Below are 16,993 nucleotides of genomic sequence, written 5' to 3' on the forward strand. Positions count from 1 at the left end.
CACACACACACACACACACACACACACACACACACACACTAACAGAACAGACACACATTTACAGAACTCACCCCCGCGCTCCTGTCTTGTCTCAAACTCTTTGTTTGGGCTTTAAAACCAAATGTTTAAAGGCAGAGGACGAAGGAAGACAGATACCTCAAGACGACTGTGAAGGAGTGCGCGAGGTGAGAGGAAGAGGAGAGGGAGGAGGAGGAGCTGCTTGGCTAGCTAACAATCCTCTTAGCCTGGTTATGTCATGGGACCAAGCTAATCCTACCTTCACTGGCTGACCGACACATACACACTGGCTGACTGACCAGCAGACTGACCAACACAGAGATACGCGCACGGCAACATGGCCGATGACCGGCTAACCGACATGCACAAAGCAGTCTGTAGTCTGGGGTCGAACACAATGGCTACCATGGTTGAAAATAGCTTGTTAGTGATGAATAAAAAGCTGCTCGCATGAGGTCAGCTGCTGTTTTTACTACATGACTCGTTATTTTGCAGGGAAGATAACAGGATAACGCAAGCTAGCAAAACAAAAAACGCGGTTAGCTAACGGCAATTAGTCAGGCTAGTGACAAACGGATAATTCCTATTTTATTTTTTTTCTCTCTGACTGTGAATACAGTAATTACACTCTATGTATATGATATTGTGTACCACATGTGTGTGCTACGTATGTGTGTGTGTGTGTTGGTTCGTACTGGCGTAGAACTATAATCATCACTGTCACTAATCCGTGGGCTAATCCGCTAGACATACAAACAGACGTGCACATACGTTGCACTGTATATATGTGAATGCTCACACACGCACCAAAAAACCTTTTAAATGTTCGAGATGCATTCCCTGCATTAAATGAGCCGAGTTTAAGTACATATGAGACCCAAGCTCTCGCTAACATTGAGCCTGTAACACTTACTATTTGAAGTCTACCAAACATCACAAGCAGCAGCTTATATTATAGGAATTTCAAGAAACGTCAGTCAATAGATTAACGGCGGGGTTTTTTCGAAGGCGGGAGTTTTTTCGAAGGCGGGAGTTTTTTTAATTTATTTGGACAGAGCTAGGCTAACTTCCAGTCTTTATGCTACGCTATGCTAAGCTAAACTATTCTTTTAAGGAGTATTTGTATGTGCAGCTTTAAGGAGGCTTGTGTAGGCAACAGGTTTAAATAACTAAAAGGTAAAACAGAGGGTTTAATAAATATTGGACATTTAGGTTTAGAGAATAGTATTTGGTAAATCTGATCTTTCTCGTGCTCTAAAGACACTGTGTATATATAGTATTTGTGTCGATATCACATTGAGGTACAGGTCTTTACCATAAACCTTAGGCGTATACTGTAGGTTTTGGAGATGAACTGAGGCTTTCAAAAATATCATTATAAGTTGCAGTGTAGAGATCTTTATGCACACAATGCACAATAGATCCTGGATGTTGAGATTGAGTTTATTAGAGATGCATAACACAGCCTGCCCTGCGCCCTCAGCCCAGCCAAGCCCTGCTCCTGTGTGTGTGTGTGTGTGTGTGCGTGTGTCTCCACCTACCTTGTCATCAGCACTCTCTGCTGCTTCTGTGGTCCATCTCTGCTCCAAAGGCTGCGGACTTCCTGCGTATAAATGAACGATGACAAGAAAGTCTCAGCATGAAATATTGAAACAAGGTACGGGTGAGATGAGCCTTGTGGCCTGCTAAAGATAAATGGAGAGTCACTTTCCATGACACTGCATCGACATCATAAACGTACTATTTCCATCAAAATGTACGTATTGCAAATATATTTGTACCTTTTACAATTTGTTTTTAATATTGTACAACCACATTTTGATATTTCCCACATCAGTCTGTTCTTGTCTCAGTGTTCTACAGTGTATTCTACATATTACTGGGTTTATGTGTCCTTATTTATATTCAGCCTCTCTTAAGGATGCAGAGAAAGTTGTTGGCAACTTGCCTGAAACACAAAGGACACGGTGTCGCAATAAGACTGTTCAGGCCATATGGCTATATATGTTTCACACACGAAAACCATGTAATGCCACTGGATGCAGATAAAACACATTCAATTTTGAGTGGGAAAAAAAAAGTGAAATCTCCCCGCATCTTATCCTACACCCAGCTCCATCTTTCTCCCTGTGTACGATCTAAAAATAGCATCCTTCCTATTAAGTCTACTAAGACCAGACAGGCTTAATGTGGGCTAATCCCAGCCAGCTCCAAGTTTCACCTCCAGTCAATAGAGCAGTCAGTGCAGTAATTGAGCTGACGATCTAGTATCTTACAATCAAGAAATAACGCAAAACAGTATTTACATTCAGTTAATTAAGAAGTATATTTAACAGAGAAGCTATCGTTAGATTGCATGCTATCAACCTGCCGTTGACTATTGTGTGTTGAATGGCAATCATTTCTATCACAACCACATCTGTGTTACAGTCTGGTGCTGTAAACAGGGGGAAAGCAGTATCTTCCCTCCACAGCAACACTTTTCTTTATCTGTTTTAATCTTACTCTAGATCTCACACTGCTGCTCCTAAACCTATTACAGATCTGCTGGCACACGATCTGTGACCGGGATAGAAACCTGCACCAAGAACCTGCTCATCGTCAACAGGCCGTCGGATAGGAACGAGAAAAAGCATGAACGGGTTTAGATGTGTTCACTAAAGCTCAGACATTATTACAAACAATCACAACACACGTGGGGAAACCTTAACGGCCTCGATGACTCGGATGATTTGAAAATAAATCTGTGTTGTGATTAATTTATTATTCACAGAACACTTCACGGCTCACAAGCCGTGAAGTGTTCGGTGAATAACGATGGGAGTCTAATGAATGGTAATTATGTTTTTTAATGGATGGGAAGGCATCAGGTGGTGAGGTTGTCCTGTCCCCACAGCTATCACAGCAGCAGCCTATAGCTAACATGCACTATAACTACACTAGCATTCATTCATAAATTATTTCATGCTGAATAAGTTCAACAGAAAAAGGAAAAGCATCCATTGCGACTGTTTTTGGTTCAGCATCAATGCTTAACGCTGAATCCATTATGAACTGTCTGGTCTCCCCCCCGGTTTACCCTGTTCATGTTACGCAACACTAATCATCTTATCCGGCTAATTACTGACTGAGCCCCTGACCTGACCTCTAAACCTCAGACACACCACCGGCTCTCTGTGTTTAAGAGTTAATGGTGCTCAATGCTGGAAGAAAAATATCTATTTGTGTAGTCAGCTAATATATTCATACGGGACGTCTGGGTGGACCTGTCGTGTGTGTTTGTTTTGCTGCACCTTGCGTCCAGGAGGGGCAGTGTCGGAGGTAGAAGCTGACCTCCGGCCTCCGGGCTCCCCACTGCTGGAGAAGGTCCAACAATAACACCTCCTGAGGGAGAACTCGCTCTGAGGAGAGACACAGGGTGAGGAAACGTTAGCGAAGCTACTGCAGGGCATGTCTTGTTGTGGTTCATCCATGAAAAAAGATGATTTCATTATAAAGATGAATACATATTATTTACACACTTTAATAAGAAGTTTAAGTTAATATGAAATTGTCAGTACATTTTCACATTTACAATTAACAAATACACTGTCTGAATAAACTGTTTTCATCATTTATTTATTTTACTATTATTAGTAGTAGTAGTATAATAGTAGTACTATTAGTATTATTACTATAATTATTATCAGAATTAATATTGTTTTTTCCTTTTCAGGGGTTTGGTGTTATATTGTAATTCTACCCCTTTTCAGTTCATTAACCCCTTTAAATCAACCGTCCCCCTGATTGGTCAGTCGTTACAAAACCATGCCCAGCAGCCTAACAATGTAAATACTCAGGGACTTGTACTGCAGTTTTTTCGTCCAATTGTAGATCCCAAAGTTCCAAAAGATGCCAAATATGTCCAGCTGAACTTTGTGAAAATGTGTATCTCGGGTTTGAATATTTGACTCATTTTAACCGTTAACGCTACTTAAATGGGAAACTAAAAAGAAAACTGGATGTTGATGGGTTGTATTAAACACAGCGAAGCTTACAATAATGGTTACCTATTGTTAAAAGCTTACTCCATGATACAAACAAACAAGGGGTTAAACCACCATTGACTTCTATTATTAGTATTCTTTATCTATAACTCAAACTCTTCAATTATCTGTAATTGTTATTTATATGATTCAAGCAGACAATCTGAAAAGATGCAGTCATTGTATTATCCATAAATAACAATACACGCATGTAGACAATGGCTTAGCGCCGACACACACACACCGGTGGTGAGGTCAGTTGTGGCCTTGAGGTATGGCCTGTCGTCCCACAAGCGACACAATTCATACCAGCATTTATTCTGTGCCGCTTCACAGCGTCGCCCTCTCAGAGACAGTATAGCATCAGAGGCATTTATAGCCTTCCTGACCGCTCAGTCACACCACAGGGCTGCACAAACACACTGTGCTGTCGCTACTTCAACAGCTATGATTGAGTGAATGTGGGCCACGCTTTAATAGACAGTCGCTCCCAGTGTTCTGCCTGTGATGGACCGGACTATTCACGCTCACAATGGCATGCAGTGTATACAGTCCGCACTGTAATTGATTCCCCGAGGTGTGGCCGGGATGCAGGTCTGACTTTGTTTACAGTCGGCTTCGAAAGCCGGTGATCTAGTCCAGAGTCACACTGTGATTATCCTGTCATAGAAATCCAGATTATAATCATGTAAATACTCTAAAAGCACTGTCAAGAAGATGTCAATAGTAATTATATTAGTAATGGACACAATGATGAATAATGTGTGTGTGTGTGTGTGGAAATACAGGTCGGACTACGATGAAAACAGCAAAACAACAACAATAGAATCATATCCGTTTAATTCTTCTAATTATCGCCAAGCAGTCTGTTGGCTAATGCTCATGGAGAACTATGTCATTTATATATATACTGTATACACAATAGCTTATCATCTGCATAGACAGACACTTTCTTAAGATCTTATTTTACCTTTCTTAATTATTCTTGTCTGTCATCATTCCTGGCTTGTTTTAATTGTTTTAAATACATTCAAAATGTCAACCTTTTATTGATCTCACTTGTGTAAATGTGTAAATGGGTGTAGATGGATGCATGGGTGGACTCACCATGCCCGTTCCATACTTCGGCCAGGTGACACTCCCCCTCCCCGGCTTCTTTGCAGTATTCAACAACGTCGATCACTCTGGTAGCCGGAGTCACCGGGACCTCGGTCAGCATCTGCTGGGTGTCATTGAGGTAAACCGTCAGGATCACCTGGAACCACAGAAACAAGCGTGTTAATAAACGTCCTGAAAGGTTGCAACGTTTACCACCTGATTGGAATCACGTATGACTAACTACTTACCTTGGCTAACTATCGGTTTACTCAATCAACACATCGTCAATGATAACTACAGATACATTACTCAGCCCTGCTCCTATCTCAGCAATAACAAGCAACATTCAGACTGAAGTGGAGAATCCAGGTGAACACTTCACAATGAGCCCAAATAAACCACGTCTGCAGACAGTGGAAGATACGTTAAGAGTGTTAGTCCAACAGAAACTGCATTAAATCCAATCTGGAGAGGCCCATTTCAATCCAGGAGGTTTAAGGCAACCTGGCCTGGAAAGCAGTAAAGAAAGCTGAGCTGCAGATGTGAGTTTTAATCTAATTAAATATTCAAGAATCTTCAAAAATACAACAATGTTAATGTGAAGTGACCGTTGACATCTCTGGGAAGGTAAAAGAAGCAGCGGTGACAGCTGCTTGTAACCAGATACAGCCGTCCATCTGACTGAACAACACATTGATCACAGCTTTAATGACCTATCAATAAGAGTGCAGACACACACATGCAGTCCCCTCTGGGGTTGGGACAGAGGCTTAACCTGATCTAAATTGAATACAATGAAAAGGTAATGGATTTTGTCTCTGGGTAAAGAAATCAAGTTAATTCAAGTCTTAAATTATCTTAGTTTAGAATAATATAGCACATGACAATATATGACTTCAAAGTATCAGCTGGGTAGCAATGATCCCCTTCTGAAATCCTCCCGATTCTGCAACCAAAAGATTAAAATAGCAATCAGAAAAGGACATCCTGTGTTGTCAGCCAGTGATGTCATCGCCGATGTCACCGGTGATGTCATGTCAGATAGTCAGTCGAAAAGATAAATTTAGGGTAATCTGGGATAGGAGCAGGCACACATACACACATACAGATACACTTTGACTCTCTCAATGTGGCCTCCCTCTCTCTCTCTCTCTCTCTCTCTCTCTCTCTCTCTCTCTCTCTCTCACACATTTAAAATATACACTGAACAGTAATCCACAGTATTCCATACACCTGTCCCAGATCATGCGAAGTAATCTCTGTTTACATGCAGACGGATTGAGCAGGGACAAGTTCTCTGAAGCTTGGATTAGACACACACACACACACACAGACACAGCGGGGGTTTTACTAGTCCACACATCATTTGGAGCGCGGCTAATCGTGGCCTCACGAGGCCTGTGATGTTTCTGTTCCACATGGCACAAAATGGCATTTGTTTCACTGTCGGCAGAGATGAAAGGTGCGTTTTTTATCATCAAATCGTTGGTGTTTTTTCTCATTTGAGGCAGATAGCAACAAGAAACTCATCATTTCCTTAAAAACATGATGCAAAATTGTCACTGTGAATGCAGCACACACTGTCATTTGGCGTTGGTTCTCATATCTGGCACCATCATAGAGGTCTAGTAGTAGTAGTAGTAGTAGTAGTAGTAGTAGTAGTAGTAGTAGTATCAGTTGTCCAGGCAGTATCAGTTGTTTTCCCAGTACGTTCGTTGTTTTTGCTCGTAATGATACTTTTGGGGGAGTGGCTTTGGAGGGAGGCCTGATGTCTGTCAGTGTTTTGCCGACTTGGCGACTTTCTTGCTAGATTCAGCGACTTTTGGAGCTCGTGCTGTGAGCTACTTTCATTGGGAAAGACTTGGCAGCGCTGGGCTGGCTTTTTCGGTTGGATACTTTTTTTTTTTTTTACAATGTAGCGTACTCTTGCTAGTTTCTCGACATTTGACCAACTATAGTTTCAAACTCTGGAAACGTAACAGAACTACAAACGTAGCGAGATGAAAAATGGTCCGACCTGAGATCACTGAACCGGACACCCTCTGATATTTCACATTTCACTGGACTGCATTCACACACAGTGCTTTACCCAAAGCACGTGACATTTTGCTTCTCATTCTCCCCCCCCACACACACACACCCATCAAAAGTGGCAAAGCTACCATGCAAGGAACTGGCCTTATTATTTGGAGCATTTGGGGATTTTTTGGTATAAATTACCCTGAAGCAGCTGAATGTAATTCCTCCTGAATCATGTTAGAAGCCCTGCATGCTGTTAACAACACCCACACTGTGGACTTTCAACATGGCCACTACAGTTTAGATTACAACACTGTATTCCACCCGAAAACCCCTCTATAGATAGACCAGACTATATAGGTCAAAAGCAGGCCAGATTCTCCAAAGCACCGGACCTTATGTTGTTGCTTACCGGCATATTACAGGTTTATTACATCATATCTGTATGAGACTGAACGTGTCCATCTCTATGCATGCATAACATCACAGAGCATATCATGAAACGGAAATCTAAGAATGTTTCACCAAGTGCGAAAGTAAGTCACAAGTACACCTAGTTCTGATCATTGTGCATTTGAACACGATGAACTGTCAATGAGGACAACTTATTTCTGTCTATCAGTGGACAGGACTCACATCAAATAACACACACACACACACACACACACACACACACACACACACACACAGGCAGTTTGAGTTGTGGTTTCCTAAATCGCCCCTTGGTGCTGAATGGAGTGAATCCGGCTATTTTAGGCATTAGAGAGGGAGAAACAGAGTGAGACTCCATGCAGACAAACAGCCTCTTCTTCTCTTAGTTAATATGTCGCTGCAAACAACCACATCAATGCTCATTTTATTAGTTGCTCCGGGGCAATGTCAACACAGTGTTTTTCATTTAAGGCACAGTGGCCCCAGCCTGATACTAAACAACAGCAAACTCACTGCATGACACCGCAATGTTAACTTGAGCCATCCTGTAGTGATAGAGTGTGTCTGAGTCAGAATAAAGTGGAGCTCACCGATGGCTTGCTGTCTCTGGTTCTGAGCTTCTTCTTCTTCTTCTGTTTCCTGCACTGACTCAGTTTGAGGTTCTTCGACACAAACACCAGTCGCTCAAACACCAGCGCAAAGAAACGCTTCATTGGAAAACCATCAGCCAAAGTGTGTGTGTGTGTGTGTGTGTGGTATCGATAGATATTGAGTGGTGTCCGGTAGAGAAAGTGGCGTCTTTGAAGGGAGAGAGTGTGTTTGGAATGTCAGAGTGCAAGAGGTACGGAATACAAATATAAGAGCGCGTGTCAGTGAGGGAGGAGGGGAGGGAGGGAGTCGCCTTTCAGTAAATATGAGGGGCGGGAGAGAGGGTGAGGAGGAGAGGATGATAAGAAAGAGAATCGGGACTCTTTTCACGGATGTTAGTGGGAGTGGACCGGTGTATTAAAATTATGTTGGTTTTTATTAGAAAAGACGATATGGTCCATAAACACCATCCACCTCTGGTATGATGGAGGCACTCCTCTTCTTATTGTTAGTTGTCAGGTGTGACATTAAAGTGATTGGAGTCTGGTGGGAGGGTTTCACTCGTCAGCCTTGAGGCCTCATGGACCTGTGCTATTAACTTGTTTTGCTACTATAGAAGTGGAGCAATTGACCCAGTTTACAGTTGTCTACTACTTCCTCATTATGGTGTTCATCCTAACAAAATAACATTATGGATAACCTTAAATAATTGCATTTTTTTCAGAAACATGTCAACTTTACATGTTGTGAATATATCTACTCTTTTACTTTTCATGCTCAAATGCATACATTGCCATATTTTTCGATTCACTTCTTATCTATTTAAATATTTGTTGACGTAAGCAGCTGTCTGCTTTAGTCTGATCTAATCTGAATCACTGTAACGATTTATTCTTAAAGTGTTCCTCTCAACATTTTCCACTTCCCAAACAATGATACGTAAGTTCGAGCATGTGACAACTGATTTGTCGAGTCTTTAAAAAAGTCCCAGACGCTTCAATGCCAAAACATTTTTTTTTTTTAGCTCTGCGTCCAGCAGGGCTGGAGCCGGCCGGGTCGCTCAGGGTCACGACTAACACACTCACTCACAAGATCATTAATAGCACAATACTGGAACATGTTAACATATTGTATTTATTCTACTTGTATACTAATGATTTGCTTTTTATTTGAATTTAATAATGTCATAATTATGCCTGATAAGTATTTCTTAGGAAACAATTAGCAGGACGTCTAACTTTATTTAACTGCACTTTAACACAGATATAAGATATACAATTACTGTAAAAGAACAAGAAAAAGCCGTAATAATATGCTGAATGACAGACATGACCACCAGTGTTGACCTGACTTGTGGAATGTAACTAAAATAACCCTGAAAACATTACTTCTCCATCTTCTGAACATTGACAGCATTAATGTTCGAGTATAAATATATCTGTGTGTGTGTGTGTGTGTGTGTGTTGCCTGGTCATGGTGTGGAGTGAGGCTGTCCAGAAGCAGCAGTGGTAATGCTGGAGGGGAGAGATTAGAGAGAGGCTACACTGATATACTGCAGCATGGCTGCACACACACACACACACACGCACGCACGCACGCACGCACGCACGCACGCACGCACGCACGCACGCACGCACACACAGAAAGGACACGTAAGGTACGTTGGCAGAAGAGCTGTCTTGCTCTCTGTCAGACACACACACACACACGGTCACATGCTTGGTGCATGTGCTCTAAACAGAAACATTGATCCCGGTGCTGGATCTATCGGAATTGACGGAAAATCAGTAGACAGTGCCGAGGAAAACCGATAGCAGGGAGGAGAAGCAGAAGACATGCATCATATCAACATTATACTAAAACCTGTAGGATTCCTCAACACACCGACAATAACAAACAACGCCCTAAACTCGGATTTCCTTTCCTCTTCTCTTCCCTCACACACACACACACACACACACACACACACACACACACACACACATACTTTTGGCCATCATTTTGAGCATCATTAGACAATTAAGGAGTGGGGTACAAATGATCATGAGATTCATATCAAAACAGTAATGTGAGTACTCAGAGGGAATAAAGAAGTACTGCATTGTAAGAGAGAGTGTTTGTATGTGAATGTAAAAGTGTGTGTGTGTGTGTGTGTCTCCGCTAGAACTGGGATTTTTATAAACAAAATGTTCTTCCAAGTTCTTGCAAAGGGACAGTGCTGAACTTCCACCCACTACAGACAAAGATAGTCAGAGTCAGATTCACACACACACACACACACACACACACACACACACTGACTTGAAACAGTAAAACTAGTAAAGGAATAAGAAAATATACATAATTCTATAGTTGAAAAGAAAAAAAACACATTTATATTTGGAACATTTGTGTTTTTTCTGTACAGTAAAATAAGGTGACGGTGTGTCTCGGTTCGGCTACTGACAGTGTTTAAAAGGTCACATGGGCATGTCACCATGCTCATCAGCTGTCACCAGCGGCACACTGAGAGCACAGCTGGCTGAAGTCACACCAAAACCTCCAGGTTCTGTTCCAGACGGAAGAAAAGAAACCCTCATTCAGAAGCCTTTTGACAGCGTAACAAAGCCAATACATTTAAAAAATCCTACCTTGGAACTGAAGATGAGACTGGTGATTGTTGATTATTTCTGTTTTTAGCAGCTGCCCTTAACAAACAACCCGTCGTGTCTTTAACATCGCGTTCTAAAGTCACTGCTTGACTAACGTGAGTCAAGGGGCTGCAGGTAGCCACGCGTCTAACAGCAGGACAGAGACGACTGAACGCTGCGGAGGTTTTCACACAGCGGAGGTTTGAAAGTGTTTTACAGAGCTGTAGTTTTAACACTGAAAACTTTGTTTCAATTTCTTATAGCACGTGTATGCATCGTCTTTGATTACGGAAAGTAAATTCAGTAACGCTTCATTTTTCCAGGAAGGCCCGATGAAAGAAATGCTGAATGAGAGACTACTGTATATTGAGTAAAAGAGGACGCCAGACAGGACGTGATGTCATGATTTCATCTCGCAACAATAAGTCTTTCAATTTGTAGAATTTGTTTTATTCATCAGGTCTGAGCTGAGGCCTATCCGGTTGATTATGCGTGGTGAAGACATATCTACAGGTTCCCTTTGTTTTTGTGTGAATGTGAATTATGTAATAGATATGATTGGATGCTGTCCAGGCTGCTGTAGCGTTTTTTCAAGGAGAGTTATCCTTTTCAGTCCATTCCATCTGTCAAACTCTTCTTATGTCTGCCCAGTCCAGTGCATTGTCCCGACTCTTCCCATGTGTTTTGTTGCAGTTCCTAAAATAAATCGCATCTCTTCCTGCAAGATCTTGGGCTTCACCTGAACTCTCTGTGGTCTTAAATCAAATCAGGAAGGTGTATTTGAGAGCAGCTGGTGGAAGCCCACGCAATCTTAATTTAATTTCGGAGACATTTCAAACAACGGTCTTCTCACTAATGATGCATCATGGGAGGGTAGAGCAGCTAGTGTGGGAGTAGAAGAAACACCTGCCGTTTAAAAGCCACACATGAAGACGTCCTATTTCAGGCAGTGCATCAACCAGAATCAGGAAAGTATTGCACACTGAGGAGAAAATAGCTCCGCTATACTGTGTTTCCAGTGAGGGAGCTTCAAGTAACACCTGCTAATAAGAGTCTATATTACATTACAATTACGCTTTAGGAACTGGGCTGTAACGAGCAGACACGATGGATGAACGGTGGAATATACTTTGATCACGTTCTGAAGTGAATGTGCTTCTTAAATCTGCATCATTACAAACAAAAGGCAAGCTTCCCTGTTGGCAGTGTGTGTGTGTGTGTGTGTGTGTGTGTGTGTGTGTGTGTGTGTGTGTGTGTGTGTGTGTGTGTGTGAGCGAGACACAGTGGAACACAGTGACAGCTGGAGGTGATTTGTGTTTCAGACACCCCAGCTCCCACTGCCCACACCCAGACACATAGCGCTGTCTCTATAGGAACTGCATGTGACCGGTGAAGCACGAGCTTCCAGCTCATTGAGAAAGAAGCAGCACGAACACACTTCTGAAGACGTATACAGTACGTCTCGCCGGGTATGCCTCCGAATCCTTCATGTCAACTCATGGACTTTCTTGAAACATTCTACAAATCACGTCTTTTCGTTACGTCTCCAGAACAACCTCCCAGAAATCCCGCAGCGATCTCAATCAGCAACAAATAGTTCCAATTTGCCCAAAACAATTCAAAACCTGGGTCTATAAACTATTGAAACCATTTTTTTAGTCGCAGGATAAATGTGTTAAACCCTGCAAAGGAACAACACACTTAAAACAAGCCCTATACAAAGTTCAGAGCGTGTTAATTGCCTCCACTCGGCTCTCAACATGGAGAAAGCCGAGCCGGCAGCTAGCAGCTAACAATGCTAACAGCATGAACAGCGCAAACACCCGGTGGGGCACGCTCACATACACTGACATGAACTAAAACGCATGGGCGGTTATATCAATTAATTTGTGCAACATTTTCAGTTAGCTTAAAACTTTTCCTTTCGATATATAACATGGTAACAACAGACCACCAAACCATCAAAACGTCCGCTGTCGGCTCCATGCTAACACCGTGGGATGTACTGTACTTTCTTTGTACTTAGTTCTAACATTTAGCATAATGCTATATAGCGTTGACATCTTTGCTAAAAATGGAGAATGGCTAATTGTAGCAGCTGCCACATAAATTGTAAAATTTAAAATTTAAAATGCGATGAGGCAAAACTTGTTAGCGACACATTTGTTAACACAAGCACAGCACTGCTTTGAGCTAAATGCTAACACCCGCATGCTAACACACTCCAAGTGACAATGCCAACATGCTGATGTTTAGGAGGGAATAATGTCGCTCACCGTTTTGTGCGTTAGCATGCTAACGTTTGATAATTAGCATTAAACATAAAAGTGAGGTTGCCAGTCATATCATTAACTTATCAGCTATTTGGTCATAATTCAAAGTATTAGACTAAATAAAATGCGATACATTGCTGTATCCATCATGGGAGCGACCCCGTGTTTGCAGAAGTGAAGGCAAAAGCGGAGATGAGAGACGTACGTAAAGTGCTTTAGGAGCCGATACAGTTTTCCAAGCAGTCTGAATAATGAAGTGAACTTGATGATAGCGGCTTCAGGCAAATACCTCCACAAGGGAAGTCAGAGCTGAATGTCACAAAACTATGGTGGACACTATGGTAGAAGCTAAAACTCCCTGAACTTTGGGAAAAAAGGATGAAAAGAACCAGGAAGAACATTCAGGGTGAGGTCAAAGGTCAAGGTAGAAGGGTTCTCTCTCTCTCTCTCTCTGCAGTAAACACATCTCTATATCTTCAGTGTATTGTCCGAAGCTGACAGCAGCCCGAACCAGCCACAAAGCACTGTGGTGTTTTCAGTGTGTGTGTATGTGTGTGTGTGAGAGAGAAAGAGGGAGCGAGGATGGAAGCAGGAATACTGATGGTTTACTAATTTTACAGTTGGTTCGCAAATTTCTTAACAATAAACTGCTACAATTTGCAAACTTTAGCCTCTATGTACATTACAGATCTAACGTATTCTACTCACCAGGAAGGTATCCTGCATCAATAAAACCTCTTTAAAACTATTTGAAAACGTCATTAAAACTCACGCACGTGCCATTTCAATATTGTTTAAGGGCCTTCAGTATTTGGGCTGAGTAGTAGTGCAAGAAAGCATTTCTATGTTTATGTATATATGCAATTACATCACTCGAGACCTAAATATAAAAATGTTTCGACCAATTGTGGATGAGCAATTGCACTACACACACACACAGACACACACACACACACACACACATACAAACACACCACTGTGTCAAGACAGCCAAAAGAAAAGTAAGACTTCTCATTGGAGCCTTCAAAATAAAAGCCTCATTGATAAACGTGACAGTATCCTCTTCGGAGTAATGCAACGCAAGTGAAAACCACAAATGCATTTACACATCGCCAGAAACAATATATGGAGAGTATGTAAGGTAGTCTATATATATATATATATATATGCTACAAAACATACAGACATATTTTGCAGGGTATCTAGCAGTTTCAAAGTTTAGGACATTTATCTTAAAACTGTGGCACAGATTTGGATTTTGCCGATTGCTACATATTTAAGTACCTAAAACCACATGGCTTCCTCCATTGCCCATTGAAAGTAGCCTTAAAACGAAAAACTCCAATACTTCCTAAACCCTGCAGAGTTGAGCGCACAACTTCCGGTTCTGATTTGTTTAAATGTGGTGAATTGGTGCCGCTCAGAGCGCTCAGACACTGAATATATCACGGTGTTTTAATGGCGGTGAAACGTCTGCTTCTCTCGTCATTTAATGCACAGTACCGTAAAGCTTCTTGTCTTCACTCACGTGCAATAAAAAAATCATTCTTTCGGAAAACGTTTCACGCGCCCTACGTTCCTGTCCGTTAATTTGAGAAATCGTTTTATTTTATTTTTATTGTAGCTGGAGAAAGTGTATAAAACGTGTTCATAAAGAACATTTCAAAATCTAAATTGACATTAAGTAAAGGGACAACGTAAGCTTGCCGTTTAGTTCACCGTGTTTGACTCTAATGGTGAAGCCCTCACTAACTGTCACGTTAGCCAGCTTTGAAGTCCTTTAGCAGTGATTACGTCAGCCAAGACGATACATTGTCTATTAAGTATATTAAGTTTGGTGTATTGTATTAATGGAAACTCACCGGCAACATTCCTGCTGGTCAGTCTTCCTGTCCCGTTAGAAAATGTAACTTTCTCCTCCTGTCGTTTCCCTCCTTCCTGTCCTCCACACTTCTTCTACTGAGCTTTTTCGGTCTTTTCCTCTGGTATCAGGTAATTTTCCATAGATCCAAATTCTTCTTCTTCTTCTTCCTCTCTCCGCAGCCAGATATCCATATGCTTAGACAACTAAAAGTCCTGCTCCTTTCCACTTTCCTCTTTCAATCCCTCCCTCTTCCTTCCTCTCTCTCCCCCACACACACACACACACACACGCTCACACACACTCTTGAGTCTGCTGTTTTACACCGGGAGAGGAAGCACAACTGGATGTGAGGAAAATCTGGGAACACCAGTTGTAGTTTGGTCTGTCAGATGTTTCACTGATTTCATCCTTTGGTCGATCAGCAGGCGGTCCTCCGGTTTGGTCTGCAGGGTGAACTGGGTCACCCTCCTGGTGATCCCTCCCATCTGCCCCCGGTCTCCTCCTCCTCGCGATAAATAGCCTCCAGGTTTCAGTAACAAATGTACCAGCAAAAAAAAAATGAGTTGGTGGAACAATCACCAATATAAAAATCCATACTATTTTCCGGAGATTCTAAGTCCTGTTTGTTTGGAGTGAGAGCGCCCTCCTTCTGCTGTGTGAAGAGCCATGTCCTCCTTCAGTAGTACAGATTTATTAAATATAGTCTACAGCTAATTTGTTACAGTTCAGTGCTCCAACTTACAGTATTTGACTATAAGCACACTCCTAATAATGAGCTCTGTTTTTTTCACCATGCCCATAAAAATGAATGCTGATTTTAGTATAAAGTCATGTAATTATATGCTATTTCTTATCTATAATACACACCACTCTCATGTATTTCTAACCATAATTGTTTTTGTCTTTATATCCCCCCCATATGTAATTAAAAATGTTTTATCAAATAAAAAAAGCAGTTTTTGGCTCCACAGGACAGTGAACACACACACACACACACACACACAGTGTCGTGTAGCTTACAGCGAGTTTAGAGATGTTCAGCTGTCATATATTCAGCAGATTATCACAGAGCTGTCCTCTGCTGCCAAGCACGGTGTAGGCCTCTGTGTGTGTGTGTGTGTGTGTGTGTGTTCTGACTGATCAGGTGACATTGTACAAACCATAATAATATGGAGCATTACATTGCGAGTACAGTAGTACCTTTGCTGTCTAACACTCTGTGCTGTAGGACGTCATCAGTTATTGTCATACTGCGTTCCACCTTCAGAACAGAAATGGATTCATTGATCAGCGCCTCCTGAAAAAACATTTCAAAGATAGAGGAAGTCATATTTTTACATTTGAACTAAGGTGCAAATGACTCAATTATAAAGTTCACTATTTGGCAGGACGTTATCGCCCTCTACTGTCCGCAGGGGCTCCAAACACTCCACCAAACATGGAAACATGTGAATTTGACCTCCCTGCACTGACCGCTAAGGAGCAGTGGGTATCTGATCCTCTCTGTACATCAGTCAAGCAGGAGGTCAGTGTGAAGTCTGTTTGAGTCATTTGCAGTACAGCATTACACTCTTTACCTTACACTCAGTAGGGAATATAGAAAAACTGCAAGGACTGCAATACTTTTAAAAAAAGGGTAGTTTTTCCAGAAAAGATCTTTTGTATTAGTGTGTTGTGTGTATCAGTGTTATAATCTATTTTTTACTGTTTTATCACTCTGTAAAACACTTTAACTACAATTATAGAAGATTGTGCTCAACAGATAAGGCAAATAAAATATTATACTTCCCTCCGGCTGTGAAATCCCACTGAATATTCGTATTTTTATTCTCAGTTCACCGCTCTAATGTCCTGAAAACCTGCTCCAGGATGTGAAGCGTAAACTCAGTCAGGCGTTTCTCTGCCTGAACATGAATAAGGAAACGTAATGAAAAGCAACATTGTCGATACATCTATTCCTCAGATATGTATTTAAACAATGGAGTGGTGGGCCTTTGCTGCATTCACCCATTGTGGCTCTTTTGTTCAAGGTTAGTGCGTGTGTGT

At 41.7% G+C, this 16,993-nt stretch overlaps 1 protein-coding gene across 3 annotated transcripts in view; it reads right to left on the reverse strand.

The window, feature by feature from the left end:
* LOC116393994 (apoptosis-stimulating of p53 protein 1-like) overlaps window positions 1-15,839 on the reverse strand; it is a 39,238-nt gene extending 23,399 nt beyond the window's left edge. For 2 of the 3 annotated variants that reach the window (XM_031866748.1, XM_031866746.1), the window contains exons 1-4: window positions 8,183-15,839; window positions 5,151-5,298; window positions 3,312-3,419; window positions 1,560-1,621 (exon numbers count right to left, since the gene is read on the reverse strand). In XM_031866748.1, the coding sequence (XP_031722608.1) occupies window positions 1,560-1,621; window positions 3,312-3,419; window positions 5,151-5,298; window positions 8,183-8,305 (441 nt within the window). In that variant the 5' untranslated portion in view covers window positions 8,306-15,839. The remainder of the gene's footprint in view (window positions 1-1,559; window positions 1,622-3,311; window positions 3,420-5,150; window positions 5,299-8,182) is intronic. The other variant, XM_031866747.1, reaches the window with a different exon arrangement.
* Window positions 15,840-16,993: the final 1,154 nt, after the last annotated feature.

Source organism: Anarrhichthys ocellatus, unplaced genomic scaffold, assembly GCF_004355925.1.
Source record: "Anarrhichthys ocellatus isolate YVR2014 unplaced genomic scaffold, GSC_Weel_1.0 scaffold36, whole genome shotgun sequence".
In the NCBI taxonomy this organism is placed as follows: Eukaryota; Metazoa; Chordata; class Actinopteri; order Perciformes; family Anarhichadidae; genus Anarrhichthys; species Anarrhichthys ocellatus.